The following is a 22,056-nucleotide window of genomic DNA, read 5'->3' on the forward strand; positions in this document are numbered from 1 at the left end:
ATATTTCTTCAATTAAACATAACCTCATTTTTCCATTTAGTCTCAACTATTAAACAACAAAAAGGACACAAAGCACATTTTTTGTAATCATCACCTTTACTACATCAGCTTGACTTATCACTGAATATGGTACTTTTCAGTATAAGCACAGCCAGTAAAGTCACTTTTATTCAGATCTTTTCACTTATCTTTTTCTGAAAGAAAAGTGTGTCTACAAATAAGGCTTGCAAATTATTTACCTTTTAAAGAAACCAAAAGTATTGTTCATAGAAAATACTTATGTTTTTTTTTTTTTACCAAACTAAACCCAAAACCTACCTCTCTTATGCTATGTAACTTAAAAAAAAAAAAAAAAAACAACCCTAAAACCCCCCAAACACATATATATTTTTTAAAAAAGCATCACCTTATTATGCAAGGAAGGTTGCAGTAAGACATATATTTCTGGTATATAATACAGTGCAAAAGAATGCATGAAAGACGATGCAGGATTCCACAACAAAACCATGTGAACAAAATTTATATTTGGAAAAGGAATACCTCAATGACCCCTAAATGGCAAGGAGCGGAACTGCCCAATTATTCAGAAGAGATCGTCGGGAATAAGAAACGCATAAATTGGTACAATTAAGTTTTGTTTCACAGTCCTGGAATTCCTGAGTTTAAAGGTTTGAGAAGGTACTAGTTCCTATTTTGTTTTTTTTTTTACAGCTGTCCTAATCATACCCTTATCCTGGACTTTCCTGTTTTTTACTTTTCTTTCTTGCTTCAACTTCCTTATTTGTATCATTTCAAAACACCTAGATTTATTTAGACACCTACATGGAATCCTACATAGAATTTTTGCTTGAAATTATGGTTTATGTCAATCTTTCTAAAAATAAAGCAACTGGATTAAGTTTATAAATAAATAAATATTGATGATGAAGAGAAAAACTTATAAAAATGATTGCCTAACTTCCAAGCTTACAGACATACACAAACTTTATGAGTAGAATATAACTAATTATTACATTCATATTCAAGAGGACTATGCATATGTATAAAAAAAATACATGTTTGATTGTTCCCAGGAATGCATCTTATATTTTAGCTTCTCTTGTATGAGGAAATTTGTAAATTATAAAACAATTGTGAGCAAACATGAAACAACTTATATCGAAAGAATTAAACATTTTAGCATACAAGTAACTGTTTATATGCAATATTACAACGGCACTGGTCAAATGAACATGATCAGAAAATGTTCATAATTACGTGACAGCTAAAAACATGGTTCAATGGATGAACAGAAAACATCAAGTGAAGATTACCTTTCCATTTTCATAAAATCATAGGTTGTTAACCTCTTTCAAACTTGAACAGTCTTAATGCTTAATAATTCAGTTAACAATAATAAAAACCTACAAAGCATGCAGGTTATGCCACAGAAGTAGTACAGAAAATACCAAAGATGTAACAAGGAAAGAAGAACATGTTGGGGTTGCCCTCAACCATGCTGTGATGTGAGTCATGGGACTCAGCTTAGAGCAGCTGTGCATGTTTCCACTACATTGCAATGGATGGGGGAAAATATATTGTATAGCTGAGTAGCATGCAGGCCAATCAATCTCAAAGGTGATCATATATGTATGATTTGCTTAGGTAACCTGTGTAAACATGCTGACACGTTGCTCTGCCTGGTTAAAAAGCACCAGATCTGCATTCTTGACTGATCCAGCTTGATTTTACTCCTGTGAGAAGTAAGAATGGTACGCAATGAAGTTACAACATGGTACCTTTAGGCTGTTTAACTTCTGGAAACAGAAGAAGTATGTATTCCTACTTACTTAAAAATGTTTTCTAGATATGTCACACATTAGCAAAACAGCACTTATAGCCGTTGATTAGAGCTTTAAGCATATCCAAAGACATACAGAAAGAGGTAAAATTATCAGAATATCTGAAGCTTATAGATGTATATTGGACTTGAGCCCAAACTTAAACAAAAAACACAAAGAAGCAAACAAAAAACACCCAAACCCCTCCACCCCCACCACCGCAAAAAATAACTAAACCAAAGACAGATACATCCACACTACACATATTACAGCTTTATGCATCCTTTAAATGGTAGTAATTAGATCTTTAAAATAACAGGAAATAAAATAAAATAACAGGATCTTTAAAATATGTTTTTCCTTGCATTTAATTTCAAGGTCATTCCTGTCTTCACTAAATGCTAAATATGTATATAGGACACAATTTCAGAAAGAAACCTCAGGGAAAATAATACAAAACAAAAAACCAATCATAGCAGGTCAAGCATGAAAACTTCTAGGTAAGAAATTTTTCCCAGCATTGTTAGCTTTTTTAATTGTATGACTTAAAAATAAAATGTTTCAAGGAGTTTAAGGTGCATTATAGATTGTAACAGATATATAGCAATGTAAAAATGAAAACCCATGCCTAGCAATAAACATGTAATTTTCTGCACATCTGTCTTTTATGAGTCTGGTATAAATCTCATCTCACTTCTCACCAATGACTTCTCAAAGGCTTATCAAATAATGCAGCTCTTTAGCAAATCCAATATAAACTGTTCCCTTTTAAAGGGAAAGGAAGAGCTGAAATAATCTACAAAATTCAAGACAATTTCCTTATTGACTATGAACTGTAAGTGTACATGAAATGTTTTCTTGTTGACAACTACCCCTTATTACTCCTTTCAAATTTAAGTTTAATTTAACTACATTTTGCTATAACAAACTTATTTTCTAATAATTGGAAAGAATGCATGCAAATTCATTGCCAGTTCAAAACAAAGCAACCAAAAACCTAAAAAGCTCACAACGAATCAAATAAAAAAAACCCTAAAACCTCAAAAGAAAACAAAACCATCCAGACAAAGCAATCCAGGCTAGAGTATGGCTGTTTGCAGAAGCAGCAACACTCCACTAATGTCCTTGAGTCTTCAGATGCCAGAAGAGTTGATACCAGACAGTCTGCACTGGTGTCACAGCATAACAATCCGAATTCTCAAAGTGTCTTTCAGGATCATGTTGAAATCCATTATTTTGCTGCCCCCCCTTATTCTGCAGCTGCTGACAAATGACTGCTCTCTTAAAGCTGACCCTGTTTAAGGTCAGACAGTTGTCTGTGAAGTGACTAGTTCAAAACTTCCACAAACAAACGAGAATTTTTTTTTTTTTTCATTCGGTATTTCATTTTTTCCTCATCATTTTTACTTGACGTATTCACCTTACAATGCTGACATTGTTCCCTTGGCTTCCCCCCATCATTTTAACTTCAGAATTTGAAAACTGTTGTTCTTGCTCTCATCAGCCTGAGTTAGCACCTCTGATAGATTATCCAGTACAAATAATGCTGATTTCTGTTAAATTCGGTGAGCTTTAAAAATCAGATGCAAAGGGTATTAATATCTCCTCTAATGTTTTTAAATAGCAGTTTAGTTTCATCCTCACTTCATGGAAATACGATTATATACAAAAAACATCTTTGGTCTGCTTATTCTGTACATATATACTAGTTTGTCTATCCAAATAAAAATCTGGAAAACCTTGGTTTTTCAAAACCCTTTTATAAATGGATTTGTATATGTTTATAGAGTTCTGTCTAGATTTCCTACTCTCTTTAGCTCCACTGCCCCACTTCAGTTTATTCACTCTCAGTATAGTCCAACAACCTCAGATCACAATTGCTTCCTATTTTTAAGCAGAAAGAGCTATATTATGAAAGAATACAATATTAACTACAATTCATTCATACAAATTATAAAATATTTAAATCTTACCTCCTTGCTTTCCTCCAAATCTGAGTCACTGCTAAACTCTTCTGTATTTAGATGTTCAAAATCAGATTCTCCAGCAGCTATTGGTACTGAAACAGTAAGGCTTGGGTTGTTTATGAATGATGTATAATCACTGCCACCTATAACAGTGGCCATTCCATTCTCAGTTTTGTGATAATTTGTATCTATCCTTATTTCATCGATGGTATAGTTGGAAATGCAATGGTCTCTCTCATCATTCAACTGATCTGTTGCCGTTCTTTGATTTACAACAGCTTGATTGCCCCAACAAAACTTCTGGACACATTCACCTACTTTTTTCTTCACATAATCTATTCCCTTCTGAATTCTTGCAACAGCAACCTGCAAGTTGTTCATTTCTTTATCATCTTCTGTAGGAGAAAGGCTGTCTGAACTAAATGAACTCAGTAGTAAAGCCAGAAAAAGGTTCAATACCTAAAAAAGAAAAACAAAAACCAAAAAACAAACCAAACAGTTGAATTTTCTCAATTTTTCATTCACATGCTTCTTCTATCACCTGTTATGAACTTAGGTTTCATGTTCTCTTTTGCTGTATATGATTCTGGAAATTACGTAGTAAATAAAATGTAAATACAATTTAAGCACAATACCTGCCCTACTCAATCCAAGTTTTTTTGTGGTTTCACATTGCTGTATGTCTATGAAGACACTTGTAAATTCTTTTTCTGTGCATGTTGGTAGAAGGTCAGAAATTAATGATTCTTTGGTACTAATTAAATAGACCCAAAATGTTTACTTCTCTGGCACAGGAAAGCACTCTGCAACAGAAGATGTAGCTGATCTGTGCAGAAAACAGCTTTCTTAACACTGCTCCCAACTCAGACAAATATTTTGCTATATGCAGTTTCAAAAATGTGAAGTGCATCCTGTCTCCTAATCCCCAAGTCATCCTCTTCCCGTGGCAAGACAAAATATAGAATAGATATCAGTGATGCAATCCCAGAGTTTAACAAGAGCTCAAATGGCTCTAGGATAGCCAAAGAAGCAGCTTAAAGCCTTCAGATCAGCTCTTCTATGCAGCTTTGAAGTCAGGGTAAAACTACATTTTAGGAACACAGAAAAACAACTGGATAACAGAGCCCTGAACATACAGCAGGGATTGTCTACTCATGTAAGAAATTCTACCAGAGCTATGGTATAAAATCAAAATACAGTAAATACTGTAGAAAAATTTACAGAAATGGATACTTCATTCCACAAAGTTCTATCTTCTGGTTTTTAAAAACTATTTAAGGAGGATGTTTTCTTTGGTCAACCAATTTCACAGTTCTCTTCATTGTAAGACAACAGATTTGTAGAAAATCCTGGACCAATTGGTTGTGCTGCTAACAGTAATGTATGACTGATTTAGATTATTCTGGTTGTTAGGTATTTTATTGCTAAAGAATGCCTCCAGGATGGCTAATTTAAAATATCTTTTGCTACTGACGGTTGCCTAAAGAAAAGATACTAGAATAATAGAGGAAGACTCAGTAGGCAATGAGGAAAGCAGAGCAAAAGGTGGAGCAATGAAGGCTTCAAACACTGGTGAGTCAATAAATAAAAGACATACTTAAAAAGACAAATTTATACATGGTTATGTACAAACTGGTACAGATCTGATGGTTTCCTCTGAAAGAGAAAAAGAAGATATAATACATACCACTTAAAAAGTGTCTGTAAAAAGCACTTAGGAAGCAAAAAGGTGAAGAGGTGAAAGAAAACATGAAGTATTTGAATCATTTTTTTCTGCAGAACTGCTGCCTTCCAATTCAAATTTCTTTACTCCATTTGTGTAAGGAGAGAGCAGAAAAAGTGAAAAAAAAAAAAAAACCAACCCCGAAACAACAAAAAAACCCCCCCAAAAAACAACCTGGCTCTGAGAGACTGGAAGTGATGTCTCAATCAGCTAATGAGAAAAGGCCCTGCCATATCCTCTTCTGCAAATAGCAAGCTCCCATCCTGGAAGCATAAGACTTGGGGTGTCTTTGTTCTCTCTCTCTTTCTCAGTAGCCAGGAGTAGTCCTGAACACACAATGCTTCTCTCTCACTCATATCCTCTGAATTGCACTCCAGACCCCTGAGGGGGCCCATCCTCCAAGGTGAGGATCCTATACAGGTTCAGAAATCTAACAAACAGAAAACTCTATTTCAGAACCCGTACTTGTGACAAATTCAAAATCGTAAAAAACATATTTAGATAACACATTTAGTAACACTTAAAAACTTAATTACTGCTTCTGTTACCATTCTTTCTCTAAACGAATTCTCAAATTATTTTGGCTACATACCACTAGGTTTCCAATCACCATGACCATCATGAAGACAGTAAGACACATGGGTTGGCCTGCAACTTCCATGCAGTCCCACATCGTTTCTATCCATTCTCCACACAGCACTCGAAATACGATCAAGAAAGAGTGGAAAAAATCATGCATGTGCCAGCGTGGAAGTTCACAGTTCTTAGAGATCTTGCAGACACATTCCTTGTAGCTTTTCCCGAACAGCTGCATCCCAACCACAGCAAAAATGAACACAATGATGGCCAGCACCAGGGTCAGATTCCCCAGAGCCCCCACTGAGTTGCCAATAATTTTTATCAGCATATTTAGAGTTGGCCAAGATTTTGCCAATTTGAAAACCCGCAACTGGAGAAGAAAAATACAGAGACGTTACTCGCAGTAGATACAACAGCGCTATAGAAATAAACAAGCATACCTGTATTCTTTTCTACATGAAAGAAACAGGACACTGGTTGAATTTGTTTAGATAGTGAATTCTGAACATGGCATACTTCCCAATCACTACATGCAGAAATAAATTTTAAAAAAGCCAAAACCAATAAAGCTCAATAGGATTCTACTGAAGGAAAATAAAGGAATCTAAAATCCTTGAAGAATGGGGTCTTCCAAAAGAATATTGGCTCCAACAAATTTAAAACGGATCAACAGACCTACAGTCTGGAAATAGTGGCCAAACACAAGCCCTAAGTCAAACATTTCAGCTTATGAAGAGGAAAAAAGTATAACTCATACTTCTTCTTACTACCATAATCCACCCAAAACAAAAAAGATATTAAATACTTTTGTTTTCAGATAAAAGAAAAATATAAATGCAAAAATGGGAAGAGACCACAGGGAAAGAATGTCTCATAGTTCACTTTTCATTTTTAAAGTAAAAATATTTTTCTAATAAAGTATTCCTTTTTTGCTAAGGGGGGAAAGAAAATTCAATCTTTTTTAAACTGAAAAAAAAAAAAAAATAGAATTCCTACATTCTAAAAGAACACTTTTGACTTTTTTCAATTTCCAGATATGGAAGTAAACAGAAGACTACAAACATTTTATTTATTTATATCTCTCATTATGTACTAAATAAATTTTACACTTCATAGTGCTTTACCCATCTGTGTTAAAACAATTACAATAAAATTACAGCTATTTCCCTTGAAAAAATACTTAGTTGCTTCTGCACCATAAGACAGCACACACTATTCAGTGATAGCATTAATAATTTTGTAAAGCATGCTTGCTGAGATATCCTGTGACACTTAGCAAAAAAATATACATAATATTACTAAAAACTGTCTTATTTACATAAGTACAGTTAAAATACAAATATAATGAACTAATTAATGCAGACATACGATTATCACTAATTTATTTACCAATCTGAATGATCGGAGAACAGATAATCCATCCACAGATGACAGAAAAAGCTCCACCAAACTAAGCATAACTATAAAACTATCAAAGATATTCCAGCCAACTTGGAAATAATAAAAAGGATGCATGGCAATTATCTTGAGAACCATTTCTGCTGCAAAAATTCCAGTAAAAACCTAAAGGAAGAACAGTTGTTGTTACTTTATAGATGAGTAAGAGTAAGTTGAACAAGCAGATAAAGAACAACTTAAATAAGAAGTAATAGCCCTCTTACAGTAGCTGGCTGTCAGTAAGAAAAATTAGCACAAGCTGAACCTCACAGAGAAGGTAAGTGGCAACATCAAAATGAGCTGTAGCGTAACTGTTAACTTTAGTTAAACCTGGGATACATTTAGTGACTATTGAAGAATAAACTACTCCTAAGAGGCCTCCTGTTTGCTCCTCATATCTACCATCCATCTAATTAAAGAAAGTTTCCTCTATAAGATAATAAAAATTGTTCTTGCCACAATTTAAGCTGCTTTAACAAAGGTGTGTGGAAAAATATGAATTGGTCATAAATTGGAGAGTGATGTGCTATTAAAGGAAGTCTTTATGAGAACTCACAGAAACATTAAACATAACTTCTTTTTCTAGCTGACAAAAAAAAAAAAAGGCCAATCATGCTGAGGCTCATGATTGAAATAAAACTCCTTTCTGCTTCTGAATGCCTCTGACGCTTTCTGAAGCAGAAGGCAAACAGTGCCTCTGAAAAGGGAGTAAATTTATTGTATTTACCATAGATGTATGACTATCAGTATCTACAGAACTGCATAAATTATTATCTCTACTAGAAGGATGAACAAACTTTTTTTTTTTTTTTTAAAGGAGCATCTGACAGTCTTTAAAAGATAGTGCTACACAGTTCAAAAAGCAAGAAATCAACTCTTGAAACTACACCTGTATTATAGTGGCATTTTAGCTGATTAGGAGTAAACACAGATTCTTATCAGCACAGAGGAAGATTTATACTCAAAATTAATTAATATTAAGCTAATACTTTACACATGAAAAAAAAGTGGTTGTGTTTCCTGTGTATAACACACAGGCATGATCACACGACAACCCTCTACAACAGCTGTCAAACCTCACCTTGTCTTCCCTGTCTTTCTCCTCAAATACATCCTGAATCTATTTTAAACAGCTTCCACAGATACTGATCTCTGACTCCAGGTTAAGATGAAAACATTGAACTATGTCTGCAATGGCTAAAAATATCAGTATATGATTTAAATGTTGACACATTAACAACTCTGGACTTGAATACATACCAAACATGTACTAGAATTTCATATATATTCTAAGGACTGAATTGTTTTATTATTCTGCTACATCATAATTGCCAGAATTACCACTTACAATAAGTGTAAGTTAAGAAGTAAAGCAGATAACATTATCTGTGTTATTACCATTATAAAACAAACAAACCAACCACCCCAAACCCAACCTACAGACTGTGTCCACTAGGGAACAAAACCCAACTGTATCAACAGACACTCGGGGAGTAAGTCACACATTCTTTGCCTTTCAAATTGTTATGGACTAATCAAAGCAACATTCTTTATACAAAATTTTTTTTAATACAAAAACAACACAAAAAATAATGATCCAAAATAACACCCAACTCTTCTGTGTTATCAATGATACTTACAGTAGAAAGGATCTAATCTGGCTCTATGGTTTTTGTAATACTGAACAAAAATAAGTCAGATTTCTTTGGTTTCATGTAATTCAAACTCTTGGTTGTTGAAAACTCTGTTTGCAGAAATTTCAATATAGAAATCAAACTCTTAAATAGAATGTACATTAACTGGTACTTTTTAGCTTTTTTTAGTACAATTAAACATTTAACATCTATTTTAGGGGACAATAATAAAAATAATAGTAGCAATTCTATTTCAAAGAGAAACCAAATTCCAACTGCATCAAATTATATAGTTTGATGGACTTACCTGATTTCCTATTTTAAGTACATTACTGAAATCATCAGTCATTGGATAATGTTCCATGGCCATAAACAGTGTGTTTAAAATTATGCAAACAGTGATAGCCAGATCAACAAATGGATCCATGACAATAAATTCAATTACATTCTTTACTTTTAACCAGGGCTCACAACAATTCCAAATTAAGAAAGTGTGGGCAAACTTATACCAGCAAGGTGGACATTTTTGCCTGGATTCTTCAAGTTCTGGGAAAAAAAAGGAATACATAGTGAACAATTTTTGGAGAAAGTGAAGATAAATTTTTGTTTATCTGCTTTTTCATGTTTTAATCTTTATGCCTGGAGCCATTAAGGACTTTTGGAGTAGCCCCTTCAGATTTCCAGGAACTTAACTTATTGTTGCTGACTGAAAAGGTTTTAGATGACTAGAAGAAAAATCGTAAAAGTTTTGAGCTAATAATTGCAGAAGTTGTCTATTTTTAATATCATATGACCTTGTTTTATAAAAGGAAATTATTTATGCTTACATTTTGGTCTAATTTTCTCAGTAAAACTTCCAAATTCACAGTCCTCTCAAATGTTTAATTATTTATTTTTGAGAAAAGTAAGATTAATTTCACCATCAACAGGTTTTCAAAAACTATTCAAGTTTTTTCAAGAAATAATAACTAGTAATAATTTCACTGTTACAAATAATCCTACTACAAGTTTCCTTCTCCTTATTAACTTCATTTTCTCTTACATTTTTATATTAGAGGTAGTAGAAAATTTATCACGAGGCATTTCTTCCAATAACTGTATTGCTAAACATGAATAACTAATATAAAACACATAAACATTATCTATTTTAATCAGAACGTGTTTCATAGTTTACCCTGCTGATCAGATTCCTTAATTCCTTTTTTTCACTGTGTACATGCACTTTCTTCTACTATTCAGTTTATGAATTTGCAATGGCTACACATTTTTTCATCTTCTGTATTTGCATTCTGATATACTACCTTCAAGCAAGTGTAAGACTATGTCAAGAAAGTTCATGCATCTGCAGCTATAACCCACCTTCCATTGTATTTGTGATAATGCCAGCTATACTCATGGCTCTTTGCCTTAAATTGGGATCCTCCAGCAACTCCATCGGTATCTGATATGAACTTGTACGCCTCTTTTTAATTTCTATTTCTGTAGTAGTGCTCTATTAAAAAAAAAAAAAAAGGGGGGGGGGAGACTGTAAATGAAATTCCAGAGTAGAAATACTGCAAAACAGGTATCAGAAAGACACTTCCATTTCAATGAATTCATAATATATTAGGCTTTGTATTTAAGTGCTGTTATATCAGATTTTTTTTCCCCATTATACATATAACATAAGCCTAGTTTTTCTTTAAATGGCTATTTTCATGTTATACTTTTGAATACTGTTAATATTTATAAAATATGACAAAAATATTTTGATATTTAGTTCCCGGATTATCATTGCATTGTAGTTAACTACTATTAACTCTGTATTAGACACAAAAATTTTGGAGGAGGCCATAGCCAAAGAAACAAACAAAGATTGTTGCAGTACTGGAATGAGAAACATTTCCAGTTCCATGCTCTCTCTACCAATATTTCATTTCTAACCTAGTTCAAGCACAAGATACAATAAACAATTTATGTTAGGAAGTTTTCTGAAATAACAATTATTCTCTAAAAGTAATTTTTACAGTCCAGTCTTGATCTCTCTATACCCATTCAAAACTAATTTAAAGGGTATTTTTACATTGAATAGCTATCATCTCTGATTTATTTTATTAATTACAACAGAAGAAACAAAAGAAGTCCAACTTAAGTAACCCAAAAAATGAATACTTTTTATTTCAAAGTATTTTATTAAAAAACTGAAAGCTGTGTTATATCGTTGAACACACCTCAATTATAGCAAAGTTTTAAATGTATGAGCATGGGTAGATTTTTTTCAGTAATTTAAATAAATGTATGAAAATGAAAGTATAATAAACTGCAAGAAGATTATAACTGTAAGGAATCTGGCTGATGTACTTTCAGATGCTGTGACCTGTGTAAAAATTTTTGTTTTAATAAAAGAAGATTTCTAGGAAAAAATACACAATGGATCCCTCTGCTCTATTCCTAAAGCAGACAGAGGGAAAAGGGAAAACTGATCAGAGGGAGAAATGGATGAAATTTATTTATTTATTTATTTATTAATTATACCCTGATCCTTGGCAGTGAGAAACTCAGATAGTCTCTGCGACCCAGCAGAAAAAAAGCTTTCAGAGCTTCTAACACGTCAACATTATCTCAAAGGCTATACTAAATCTGCATAACATTAAATATATGGATGGGGGAAGAATGCAGAACCAGTTGATTACTGAGAGAGAATAAGGGAATACATTTAAAGGGAGGCTAAAATCATAAAGAAAGAAAAAAAATCAAACCAACATAATAAGCAGAAAGCTTAGACAGTTGAGCACCCTATTTTGGGTTTTAAAACAGGTTTAGCAATGGAACATTACTACTTTGATTCACTATGCAGGTGCACGCATATCCCTGCTCTGCAGGTATATAAAAATGTGCTGGTTTTTTCTCTTTCATTTTCTTGCTCCAGCCTCTCACTTTTGAGTGAATCACTCTAAACTAATTTCATTACAGTAAGATATGCAAAAGTATTAACAACTTCTCAGCCATTGTCAAAGCATTTAATTCCATTAAAACATTGTCTGGTACAATAAAGAATGGTCATGAAACCTGGAGTAATTTAAAGCTTTCTTACATTGTCATCAGTTGTCGGTTTATCTATTATCACCTCTGGCAGAAGCTGTCCAGTAGGCGACAACAGACCTGGTGGTCCATCCACTAAGGAAACTACCCCATTGCAATCCACAGTGCTGTGCATCTTCCCATTCACTGGAAACACTGTCAGTCTTCTTGATGATTTACTAGCCTGACTAATGTCACTACTGCGTCGTTCACCGTGTCTGCGTGGCAAAAAGAGAGAACCTCTTCTGCTCCCATTATCCTCAAACGTGCTGTGCTCATCATCAGCAAAGTCATTTTCAGATCCTACCTCTCTTCCGTATTCTCTAAAACTGAAAAGACTTGTTCTGCTACTACGTCTGGGAGAAAACAGGGAGCCACGAACACTCAATAAAGACTGCAAAGTAAACATAAACAAAATGACGAGCTGAAGATTTTAAATACACAAAATGCATGTCTATGTATTAAAAAAATAGTAACATATTCCCTAGAAATCTGTCAGTGGTATTTTTAATATAGTACCTTAGGCAGATTTCAGACAGATGCAGTAGAGATGAGAGTCATCTGAATGGGTAAATTTACAGTACACACTAAAAAACTATTGGAGAGTAAAAAATGAATGTGCATAAGGTCATAGTAGTTTCCATCTGTTTTAAAGAGAAAAATCAGGACTTCTAGAAATTCTATTGATCCACATAGATCATGCATTATTTTAAGAGATAGCAATACCCTTATTCTCTATATTGATACATTTTTTTTTTATGAATTAAAAAAAGAATTTCTATTTCAAACTAACTAGGAAAATATTGCTGTGCATGTTAAGACCTATCAGATCCTAAACAATAAAATGAGAGAGATCAAAACAATTTTTTTAGGTACACAAGAAAATAATACCAACAATAAGTGTATTTAAAATCATACAACATTATTTTTCCTTGGTTGTATTACTTTGCAAAGTTGTGGTGAAGTTTGTTGGATATTACAGTTATTTCACAAACCCCCCAAATTACAACTGTGTTATTTACGGTACCTGGTGGGGTGACGTGAACGGCTTCCCATAAGCAAGTCTGTTCCCATCGAAAGAAAAACGGAAACCTTTCTTTCTGATACTGCCATCTGATTCAGATTTTGGAAGCTTTTCATCCTTCATGTCATCCTCTTCTCCAGAAAGCTCCCTCTGCCTTCTTTTCTTTCTTCTATTTCTCCTTTCTTTGGCACTTTTTGAGCTAAGCTTGGATGCTTCTGAAGAACTATCTGAGGGACCACCAATCACACTTCCACTGCTGTAATCAATCTCTGCTGCAGCTTCTGCTATTGCCTGCCATAGCAATTATTTAATGTGATGTTTTACAAATCATACAATTTTTAAAGAAAGCTATAGTCCTTGTTTTTAAGATTTATATCAAATTAATTCTTAGGTGTGTGACAAAGGCCTAGATGGATTTGTGCAAAACTTCAAATGGAATTCTGTAATATGACTTAAAGTAAAGGGGCAGTTATGAAAAGCTGCTTTTAAAATGGAGTTCTACTTTGCATCTATATCATGGACTAAGGCTGCACTGTATACAGCATTGTGCCACAATATTCACTAGAAAATACCAGAAAGAATAAATTTATTAATTAGAGTGAATGCAATTCCAACCAAAAGAGCTGAACAGTCACACTTCAGTCTGTATTAATTTAGTAAACTAATTTTAACTGTTACTGTAAGCAGCAGTTTCCTTACGCTGCTCTTAGGAAAAACCTTTTGAGTGTTACTTCCAGTCTTTGGTTCACTGGTGATAATACAAGTAGCAAAAATTAGTTAGAAATTTATGGATAAAAATATTTTAAACTCTAGTCAAGGCTAGACAAGTATTTCACAAGTACTGCAAATACTTCAAAGCTGAGAATCTGGAAATTCATCATGACAGGTTACTGGATACTACCTCTAGATAAGAAATATTTATTTAAAAACTATTTTTCTGATTTGAGGAGTAGTTTTTGTTCTCAGTTCAGAAATTCATTAATGCTTTAGACATTATACATTTAAAAAATGATAAAAAGCCATAGAGAAAACAGTCTAAAGTACTTGTAACATATGTAAAAGAATAGCTTTTTTTGATATGTTAATTTAATTATTTGTTTTATTTTGAATGGATAGCATGCCAAAGAATATATTAAAGCTCAAACTCTTGTTAGAAAATACCTGAGCTTCTTCTTGCTGCTTCCTCAGCTGTTCAAGCATCTGCTGCAAGTCTGCCTCCCTCTGTTCTGCTTCAACCAGAGTTGCTTGATTTTGTTCTTCATAGGCCATGGCAACCACAGCCAAAATCAAGTTAATCAAATAGAAGGAACCCAGAAAAATGACCAGAACAAAAAATATCATGTATGTTTTGCCAACAGCCCGTAGTGTCTAGAGGAGAAGAGAAATGATCCATCTGGTGAAGACATGCATCAGTTCTGCAGTTCATAAGCATTTACTGAATTTGAAAAGTGCAAAACTATTACTGAGTTGTTCTTCCTTCTGTAATAAGATCATACAAGCTTTTTGAATAACAAAGTAACTAAAATAAAGGGAGCATTCACGTATGTGAAGGATTATGCTGCTTTGAGACAGATCTCTTAACACCTAATAATCTTGAAAAGGATGTGGAATCAGCGTAATTACTGTAAATCACACATCACAGGTTGGATGCTTAGTATGCTTACCATGTATTAGCATGCTTTCCACTTGAAATAACAAAAAAAATTAAAGATGGCATAACTGATTAAATTAATAAAAGACAATATCTATTATAATTAACAGACTTTCACACACCATATAATGAAAAGCTATGGTAAGAAAAGTAATTTATATCAAGACATACATTCTTAGTTATCAAAAATGGGATTCAAAGTACAGAAATTAAGATTCAGATTTTGCTGTCACAGAGTATTTTTACAATTTAAACTCAATACTAAAGCTTTTGAAAATAAAATCTTACCATGAGGCACAAAATGAAATATACACTGTAAAAATTAAAAGATCAAAAAAACCTCATGTGCTTCTTCAGAAATCACATGGGATCCTGTATTAAGTGCCCATGTCTGCTTACTTACGCAATTTAATTTGCTTCCTTTCATAAATACTGTTAATTTTCAACTGCTAACAATAGCAATGGTATGTAATATAAACATGAATGGCCTTTCCATGCTTGATTTGGGGTCAGTATGACACTAACCACAATTTTTACTATACACTCACCAGTTGATAAAGATTTTCCCAGTAGTCCTGTGTCATCAGACGAAACAGTGACAAGAAAGCCCAACTGAATGTGTCAAAGCTAGTATATCCATAGTTGGGGTTTCTACCAGCTTTCACACAGATAAATTCTTCTGGACATTTACTAGGAGGGGGAAAAAAAGAAAAAGAAAAAGAAAAGAAAAAAGTAAAGCAATGATATAAAAAAATCATATGACACTAAAGTTATTTTAAAATTACTGTACCTTGAGCTTCTAATGAAGGTTCATTACATCTAATCTGTGTAGGGGGCTGCTATTTGTGGCTTACAACATTTTAAAAATTAGTGAGCAAATGAAGTGTTCTTTTAAAAAAGACAGAAAAGAGTAAACAAAACAAAACAAAAATCTTTCTTCCTACTTCTTTCACTATTATACAAAAAATAAAAGTTATTCTCAACAGTTTGGTATTACCTGTGCAGATACCTCTTGAATAAAATCAACATAAAAGTCAGTATGTATATTTTATGCTGAATTTTGTCTGTTGGCAGGGTTGGCATATCAAATTTCTTGGTTTCATCAGGTTCACGAATTAGTCAAATCAACAAGTTCTACCAATTCCTCAACAGCAAATAACTGTCAGTGATACTTTTATCTCCTGAAACTATACATATGAGTTTTGATAGTAGGTGATCCAATCTTCATATCAACTATAGGCTCACTGTTTCAGTTACAATTCCATTCTTGAAGGGTAGAAGAGGTTCTTGCCTCCAAAACCTTCATAGAAATACACTATAAAGATTTATTTTCATATATGTGTGTATGCATCAGATGCTTATTTACACACACACACACACACATAAAATTACCTGATAGTTACTTACATACATGAAATGTTTACAAAAGATTTAAGTGTATCTGTTTTAAAGACATAACCACCCAAAAGCAAGGGATGGGCTGATATATTATTAGAATATAGAATTATGTGATATTGTTACAAAGAATTGTCACAAAGAGAGCAAGACAGTGCCATGCACGCAGTCCACAGACAGAAGTATCCTGAGGATGTTTTCCCAAAAGCTGATCATAAGTACCAGTGCCCCACACCAATTTTAGAGATGAGATATGGCATGAAACCCATGATAAAGTAGTATGTTTTTAAAGTCATTGATAATGCAATATCTACCTGCTGAAATTGAATTTTCTAGTTACGTGTTTTTAAAAGAAATCTACAGCAAAGTATTTTCTGATTTAACATTTTTACTCATTCAACATTTTTACTCATTCAAGTGTTTACTTACTATGAACCATGACCACATATTATTGATTGTGCAGTCAGGCAGTTAAATTAGATTTTTAAGTTTAAAGTGGTATTTTTTATTTTGTTTAGACAGGTAGTATGTAGTTTTCAGTATACCTTACCCTGCATCTGAGCTATTGCCACAAAGCAGATAGTCATTTTGTCCTTCTATGCGATAGAAATGACCTAAAGAAAAAATAGGAAGTAACATGATTATAAATTGAATGAGTTGTGGATTTTTTGTAAGGATGAACCTATGTTCACGTTATCATGGTTTGAATGTTCATAATCAATCACCCATTCATGTTTTCCAATAATAGATTCAAACACTAGCACATCCATACTGGTAAGTAAAGTTGCAAAATTAAAGAATAAAATAAAAATACAATGTAAAAATAAAATTGTTAGAACAACATAAATCACATAGTGTCTTTTTGAGTTATAGCAAACACTGAATATCGTTTCAAAATCTGATGTTCAATAAATGAGAGAAAAAGCACAAGGCTGCAGTAGGTAGATTGTAATCAGACAATTAAAGTCTATCTTATTTAAAATGGAACTATATACAATGGCTGGCTAACAGTTTTAAAGTTAGAGCAACATTAGCTAGCACATCCTGTGACTGAAAATACGAAGGTAGCATTTAAAAGGAAGATGGATGTTCCAATGACAATGTTATTCAGCTACTGTACTATGAAGAACTTTACAGAATTTTTCTTTTCATTATAAGGTGGCAGCTTTCAGAAGTAAAGGAATATCTTTTTTATTAATTATTAACAACTGTGTTGTCCTTAAAAAAAAAAAAGTAAAAATACAGATATAAAGATAGTAACAAATTAGGGAAGAACTTGATATGAGTGAGGGCAGACACCATTCAGAGGGACCTAGGCAGGCTGGAGGAATAGGCTGACATGAGACATGGAAAATTTGGCAAATACCAAGGCAGAGTTGCGTAACTTGAAAGGAAGAGCCCCTTGCAATGATACGAGCTGGGAGCTCACCACCTGGGGAGCAGCTCTGCAGAAAAAGTCCCAAGGGTCTTAGAGGACGAGCAGCAAGATGAAGGTGAGCCAGCAGTGTGCCTGAGCAGCCAAGAAGGGCAAGAGCCCTCTGGGCTGCATGAAAGAAGCACACTAGCAGAGCAAGGGAAGTGACTATCCCACTCAGCTCATCACTCATTAGACTGTACCTAGAATATTGTGTCCAGGTTTGGTCCCCCCAGTGCAAGAAAAATGTCGATAAAGTGGAGCAAGTTTAGCAGAAGGTCACTAAGATGATGAGGGGGCTGGAGTATTTGCTCTGTGAGGAGGGGGGCTGAGAAACTTGATCTTGCTCAGCCTGGAGAAGAGAAGGCTGTGGGGGTAGCTGGTAGAAAGCTTCTAGCAACTCCAAGAAGGTTATCAAGGGGACAGAGACAGGTTGTTCTCGCTGGTGTGTGGCAGGAGTATGACAGACAACGTGTATAATTTGAAACGAGAGGTTCTGACTGGTTATAAGAAGAAACCTTTCACCATGAGGCTAGCCAGGCACTGAGATCTGGAAAAGTGACAGAGATCTGAAAAAAACCCTCTTATCCCAACAAAACTAATCTTCTGTTATCCTCAAATAACAATTTCAATGTACCTTTCAAGCTGACAAATGGCTCTGGTTTTCACAGGGTAAAACACTACTTCAGTACTTAAATAGACAGAAACAGCCCATTGGATGAAGAATATATGAAGAGGAGGATTCTAAACCAAACACTTAAATCTAGTGATGCCAAAATCCTACCATTCAAGAACAGTACTTATACAGGAAAATCATCCTTCCAATCCCTAATATTCTGTGATTCTGTGATTCTATCACTTCCATAATATCTTTAGAGCTGGGCAAAACTCTAAATGTTCAGATACTGATCTAAATGCCAGGTGCCAACAGTTTGATGTGCAGATCCAAGATCTATGCATACCTTTTCAAAAAGTGAATCTGGCCTTGTTCCTCAATAAATGAAAATGCATAGATGTTACAAAAAGCCACTAGAGGGTATCACACTCGGTCACAGCTGACCAGCATGCAATATGCTGAAAGAAATAGGAGGACCCACAACTGAGCCCAGTGAAATTGCAACACAACTGACACATACAAATGACTAAGAACAGGTTATATGAGAAAGGAGGAATACAATCACAATGAAATGATGCCTTGTCTGCATTAGCACTCTGTAGAGACTCTCAGCAAAGTCAGTGGTTGTAGAATAGGAAACAACTGACATTTTGGAAGATTTTAGTTCTGCCTTTTAGTTTTAGATTGCTATTCAGTGGTAAATGGAAACAGAGAATCTATACAGAATCATAGACTTGGCAGTGTTAGGTTTACAGTTGGACTAAATGATCTTAAAGGTCTTTTCCAACCAAAACCATTCAATTTATGAATTTGTTCTTAGTCATTTGTATGTGTCAGTTGTATTATAATATCACTATAATATACTGTATTTGAAGAAAGAATTCACAAGTGTTTTACAGCATATAAGCTATCAGCCAAAATTGCTCACTAAATTGATAACACTATCATCATTCCATTTTCATTCTTTACAGAGAGGGTAATCAGGCACTGGAACGGCCTACCCAGAGAGGTGGTGGATTCACCATCCCTGGAGGTTTTTAAAAAGAGATTGGACGTGGCCCTTAGTGCCATGATATAGTAATTGGAGTTGGATCAGGGGTTGGACTTGATGATCTTGGAGGTCTTTTCCAACCCAATCTATTCTATGATTCTATGATTCTATGTCCCTTCTTAGGCAAATAAACTAGCTAAAATGATAGATTGCACAGAAAATGTAAATGCACTCATAATTCCCAAAACTTTAACAATTCAGAAATATAGAAAGAAAATATGAAAATACAGAAAACAGCAAGGAATTTTAATGTCCATTTTTAGGTAAGGAAGGAAATACGACTCATCAAACCTCAGCCCATAGCAACAGTATTTTATTTTACTTTTGGGTCAATAAGGAAGAAAGCTAGCATCCATTATTCTACCAATTTCTTTTTACTTAAATACACTATTTTTACAACTACTTAATGAGCAATACCCTGTAAATCCACTTCCAGCACAAACACAAACATTAATCAAATTTTTGGCAATTAAAAGTTGTTAAACTACATCTCATAGTTCATTGTGTATTACAACTTTACTGATGCTATCACTTAAAATGACACAAAAAACCCCTCCAAAACCCAAGAACACCTGTGTTTTTCTGAACCAGCCTGAATGTTATCACTTCAGTCTATAGAGATTAAGATCATTGAAAAATATCTGGATAAAGATGTCTTTGTCAGTCCCCTTAGTAACAACAAGAATAGGTCCTACGGAGGAATACCTTCCCCACCAGAACCTGTACGTGCCTAGTGAGTTCTTTATTCCACAGAGAGCAATTGGTTTCTTACCTCTACCTAATAATAAAAGTACATCTAAACCAGGAAATCTAAAGACACAAGGAGAGGCTAAGACAAAGACTAATGAAGAAGGAGCCTGACTCTTCTCAGAGGTGCACACTGGAAGGAGAAGAGGCGACCAGTAGAAGTTTGAGCACGGGAAGTTCTGAATTGATATTAAAAAAAACTTGCTGTGAGACTGGTAAAACACTGGAACAGGCTGCCCAGAGAGGCTGTGGCATCGCAATCCTTGGAGATACTAAAAACTTGACTGGACATTGCACTGAGCAGTTTGCTCTACCTGGACCTGCAACTGAGCAGCAGCTGGCCTGGATGACTGTGGAGATCCTGCCCAACCTGCATGATTCTGTGATTCTAAAACCAAGCTAACCCTATAAATACATTTCTAAGTGCAGTTAATGGAAAGAACAATCATTTCAGCCTGAGTTTGGGATACAATACATAAAAATCCATACATTTTGTGATGCTATTTAATTGACTTTTATCTTTAGCCTATAGTATGAAACTAATCTTGTGTGTGTGTGTTTACATATAAAAATTTTAGCAAGCTACAACAGATTTCTTACTTTCATCCTCAATGTATGCTGTCCAATCAAACACTGTACCATTAAAATATGGAGCTAGGTATTTTTCAAAAGACGTTGAATTTTTTGATGGCCAGAACAAGCATTTATTCTTCAAATTGCCCATGAACAGCTGCAGTCCTATTAGTGCAAATACACTCAGGCAAAACACAGTCAAAATCATTACATCTGAGAGCTTCTTCACAGACTGAATTAAGGCTCCAACAATCGTCTTCAAGCCTGCAAACAGAGGCAGATTTTTATAATAATATTAAAGCTAAAATGCAATGTGAACTACTCCAACACACTATTAAAAATCACACACAGCTTCACAAAAATACTCGATATATTTTCCAAAGGAAAAAGGTACCAAAAAGTCTCATTGTTGCTAACAAATTAATTTTATAATATGAATGGGAATGAATGGTACACATTCCAAAGCAAATAAAGAAGTAACTTTTTATTCATGCTCTTCATACATGTAAACTACATGTAAAGAAAATTGTTCATTTTATTTTCTTCTTGATGCCTCTGGCTCCAAACCTTAGCTGCTGTTCTAATCCAAGATGCAATATATTGGTTCTATAAGAGCAAACAAAAAAAGAACACAATTGCATTTTAATGATTGCATTCCCTTGCATCCTATTCAGCTGGAGGTGGGATTTGGTGAAGATAGGCATCTTAAGGTAATAAATGCATCATGCAATTCCAGTGCTACTCTTTATTATCTTATTCCTTTGTCTTTGTCAGGGATTCAACTTTTACAAGACTGAAATTTTCAGTCTCAAATATCTTTGATAAATAGTAACATTCATATTAGTAAAAGAAAAATTAAAATCATTAATTTTGATCCTTAATGTGGGACGGAAAATTTGACATAATGAAATGGAAATATCCACAGGATACGTAATTCAATTCATCATGCAAGAATGTATTAAACTCTGAGGCTGAGTGTTTTAGAGAATTAGAAACCTGGATGCTTCTCTTATAAAAAATAAGAGTTCAGTGGCTGTGGAATTTCAGTCAGCCTCAGTGTTTAACCTAGCTCTCACCTGGAATGACTGATATTGTTTTCAAAGCTCAGAGAACTCTGAATGTTCTCAACGCTAAGACATTGCCCAGGTCCACAAACTCTGTCACATACCTGTAGTGAGGGATTCCACACACAAACAGAACAGCACACACGAAATTAAACAGAGGTGATGTAGACTGCCTACCATTACACAGTTACTTCTTACCTGGGATTACAGAAATAGTTTTCAAAGCTCTCAATACTCTGAAAGTTCGAAGAGCTGAAACATTGCCTAGGTTTACAAATTCTGTTATATACCTGTAGGATTA

The 22,056-nt window shown here is 34.2% G+C and overlaps 1 protein-coding gene across 7 annotated transcripts in view; it reads right to left on the reverse strand.

The window, feature by feature from the left end:
• LOC104529200 (sodium channel protein type 2 subunit alpha) overlaps positions 1–22,056 on the reverse strand; it is a 45,885-nt gene that overhangs the window by 19,451 nt on the left and 4,378 nt on the right. For 3 of the 7 annotated variants that reach the window (XM_029086336.1, XM_010173429.1, XM_010173430.1), the window contains exons 5-16: positions 21,954–22,045; positions 20,719–20,955; positions 16,841–16,904; positions 15,444–15,585; positions 14,406–14,612; positions 13,248–13,535; positions 12,267–12,614; positions 10,520–10,652; positions 9,468–9,706; positions 7,479–7,652; positions 6,103–6,459; positions 3,794–4,246 (exon numbers count right to left, since the gene is read on the reverse strand). In XM_029086336.1, the coding sequence (XP_028942169.1) occupies positions 3,794–4,246; positions 6,103–6,459; positions 7,479–7,652; positions 9,468–9,706; positions 10,520–10,652; positions 12,267–12,614; positions 13,248–13,535; positions 14,406–14,612; positions 15,444–15,585; positions 16,841–16,904; positions 20,719–20,955; positions 21,954–22,045 (2,734 nt within the window). Of the gene's footprint in view, positions 1–3,793; positions 4,247–6,102; positions 6,460–7,478; positions 7,653–9,467; positions 9,707–10,519; positions 10,653–12,175; positions 12,181–12,233; positions 12,615–13,247; positions 13,536–14,405; positions 14,613–15,443; positions 15,586–16,840; positions 16,905–20,718; positions 20,956–21,953; positions 22,046–22,056 lie in introns of all 7 variants that reach the window. The other 4 variants (XM_029086334.1, XM_010173428.1, XM_010173431.1 and 1 more) reach the window with 3 other exon arrangements.

This window comes from Antrostomus carolinensis, unplaced genomic scaffold (assembly GCF_000700745.2).
Source record: "Antrostomus carolinensis isolate BGI_N321 unplaced genomic scaffold, ASM70074v2 scaffold558, whole genome shotgun sequence".
Taxonomy (NCBI): domain Eukaryota; kingdom Metazoa; phylum Chordata; class Aves; order Caprimulgiformes; family Caprimulgidae; genus Antrostomus; species Antrostomus carolinensis.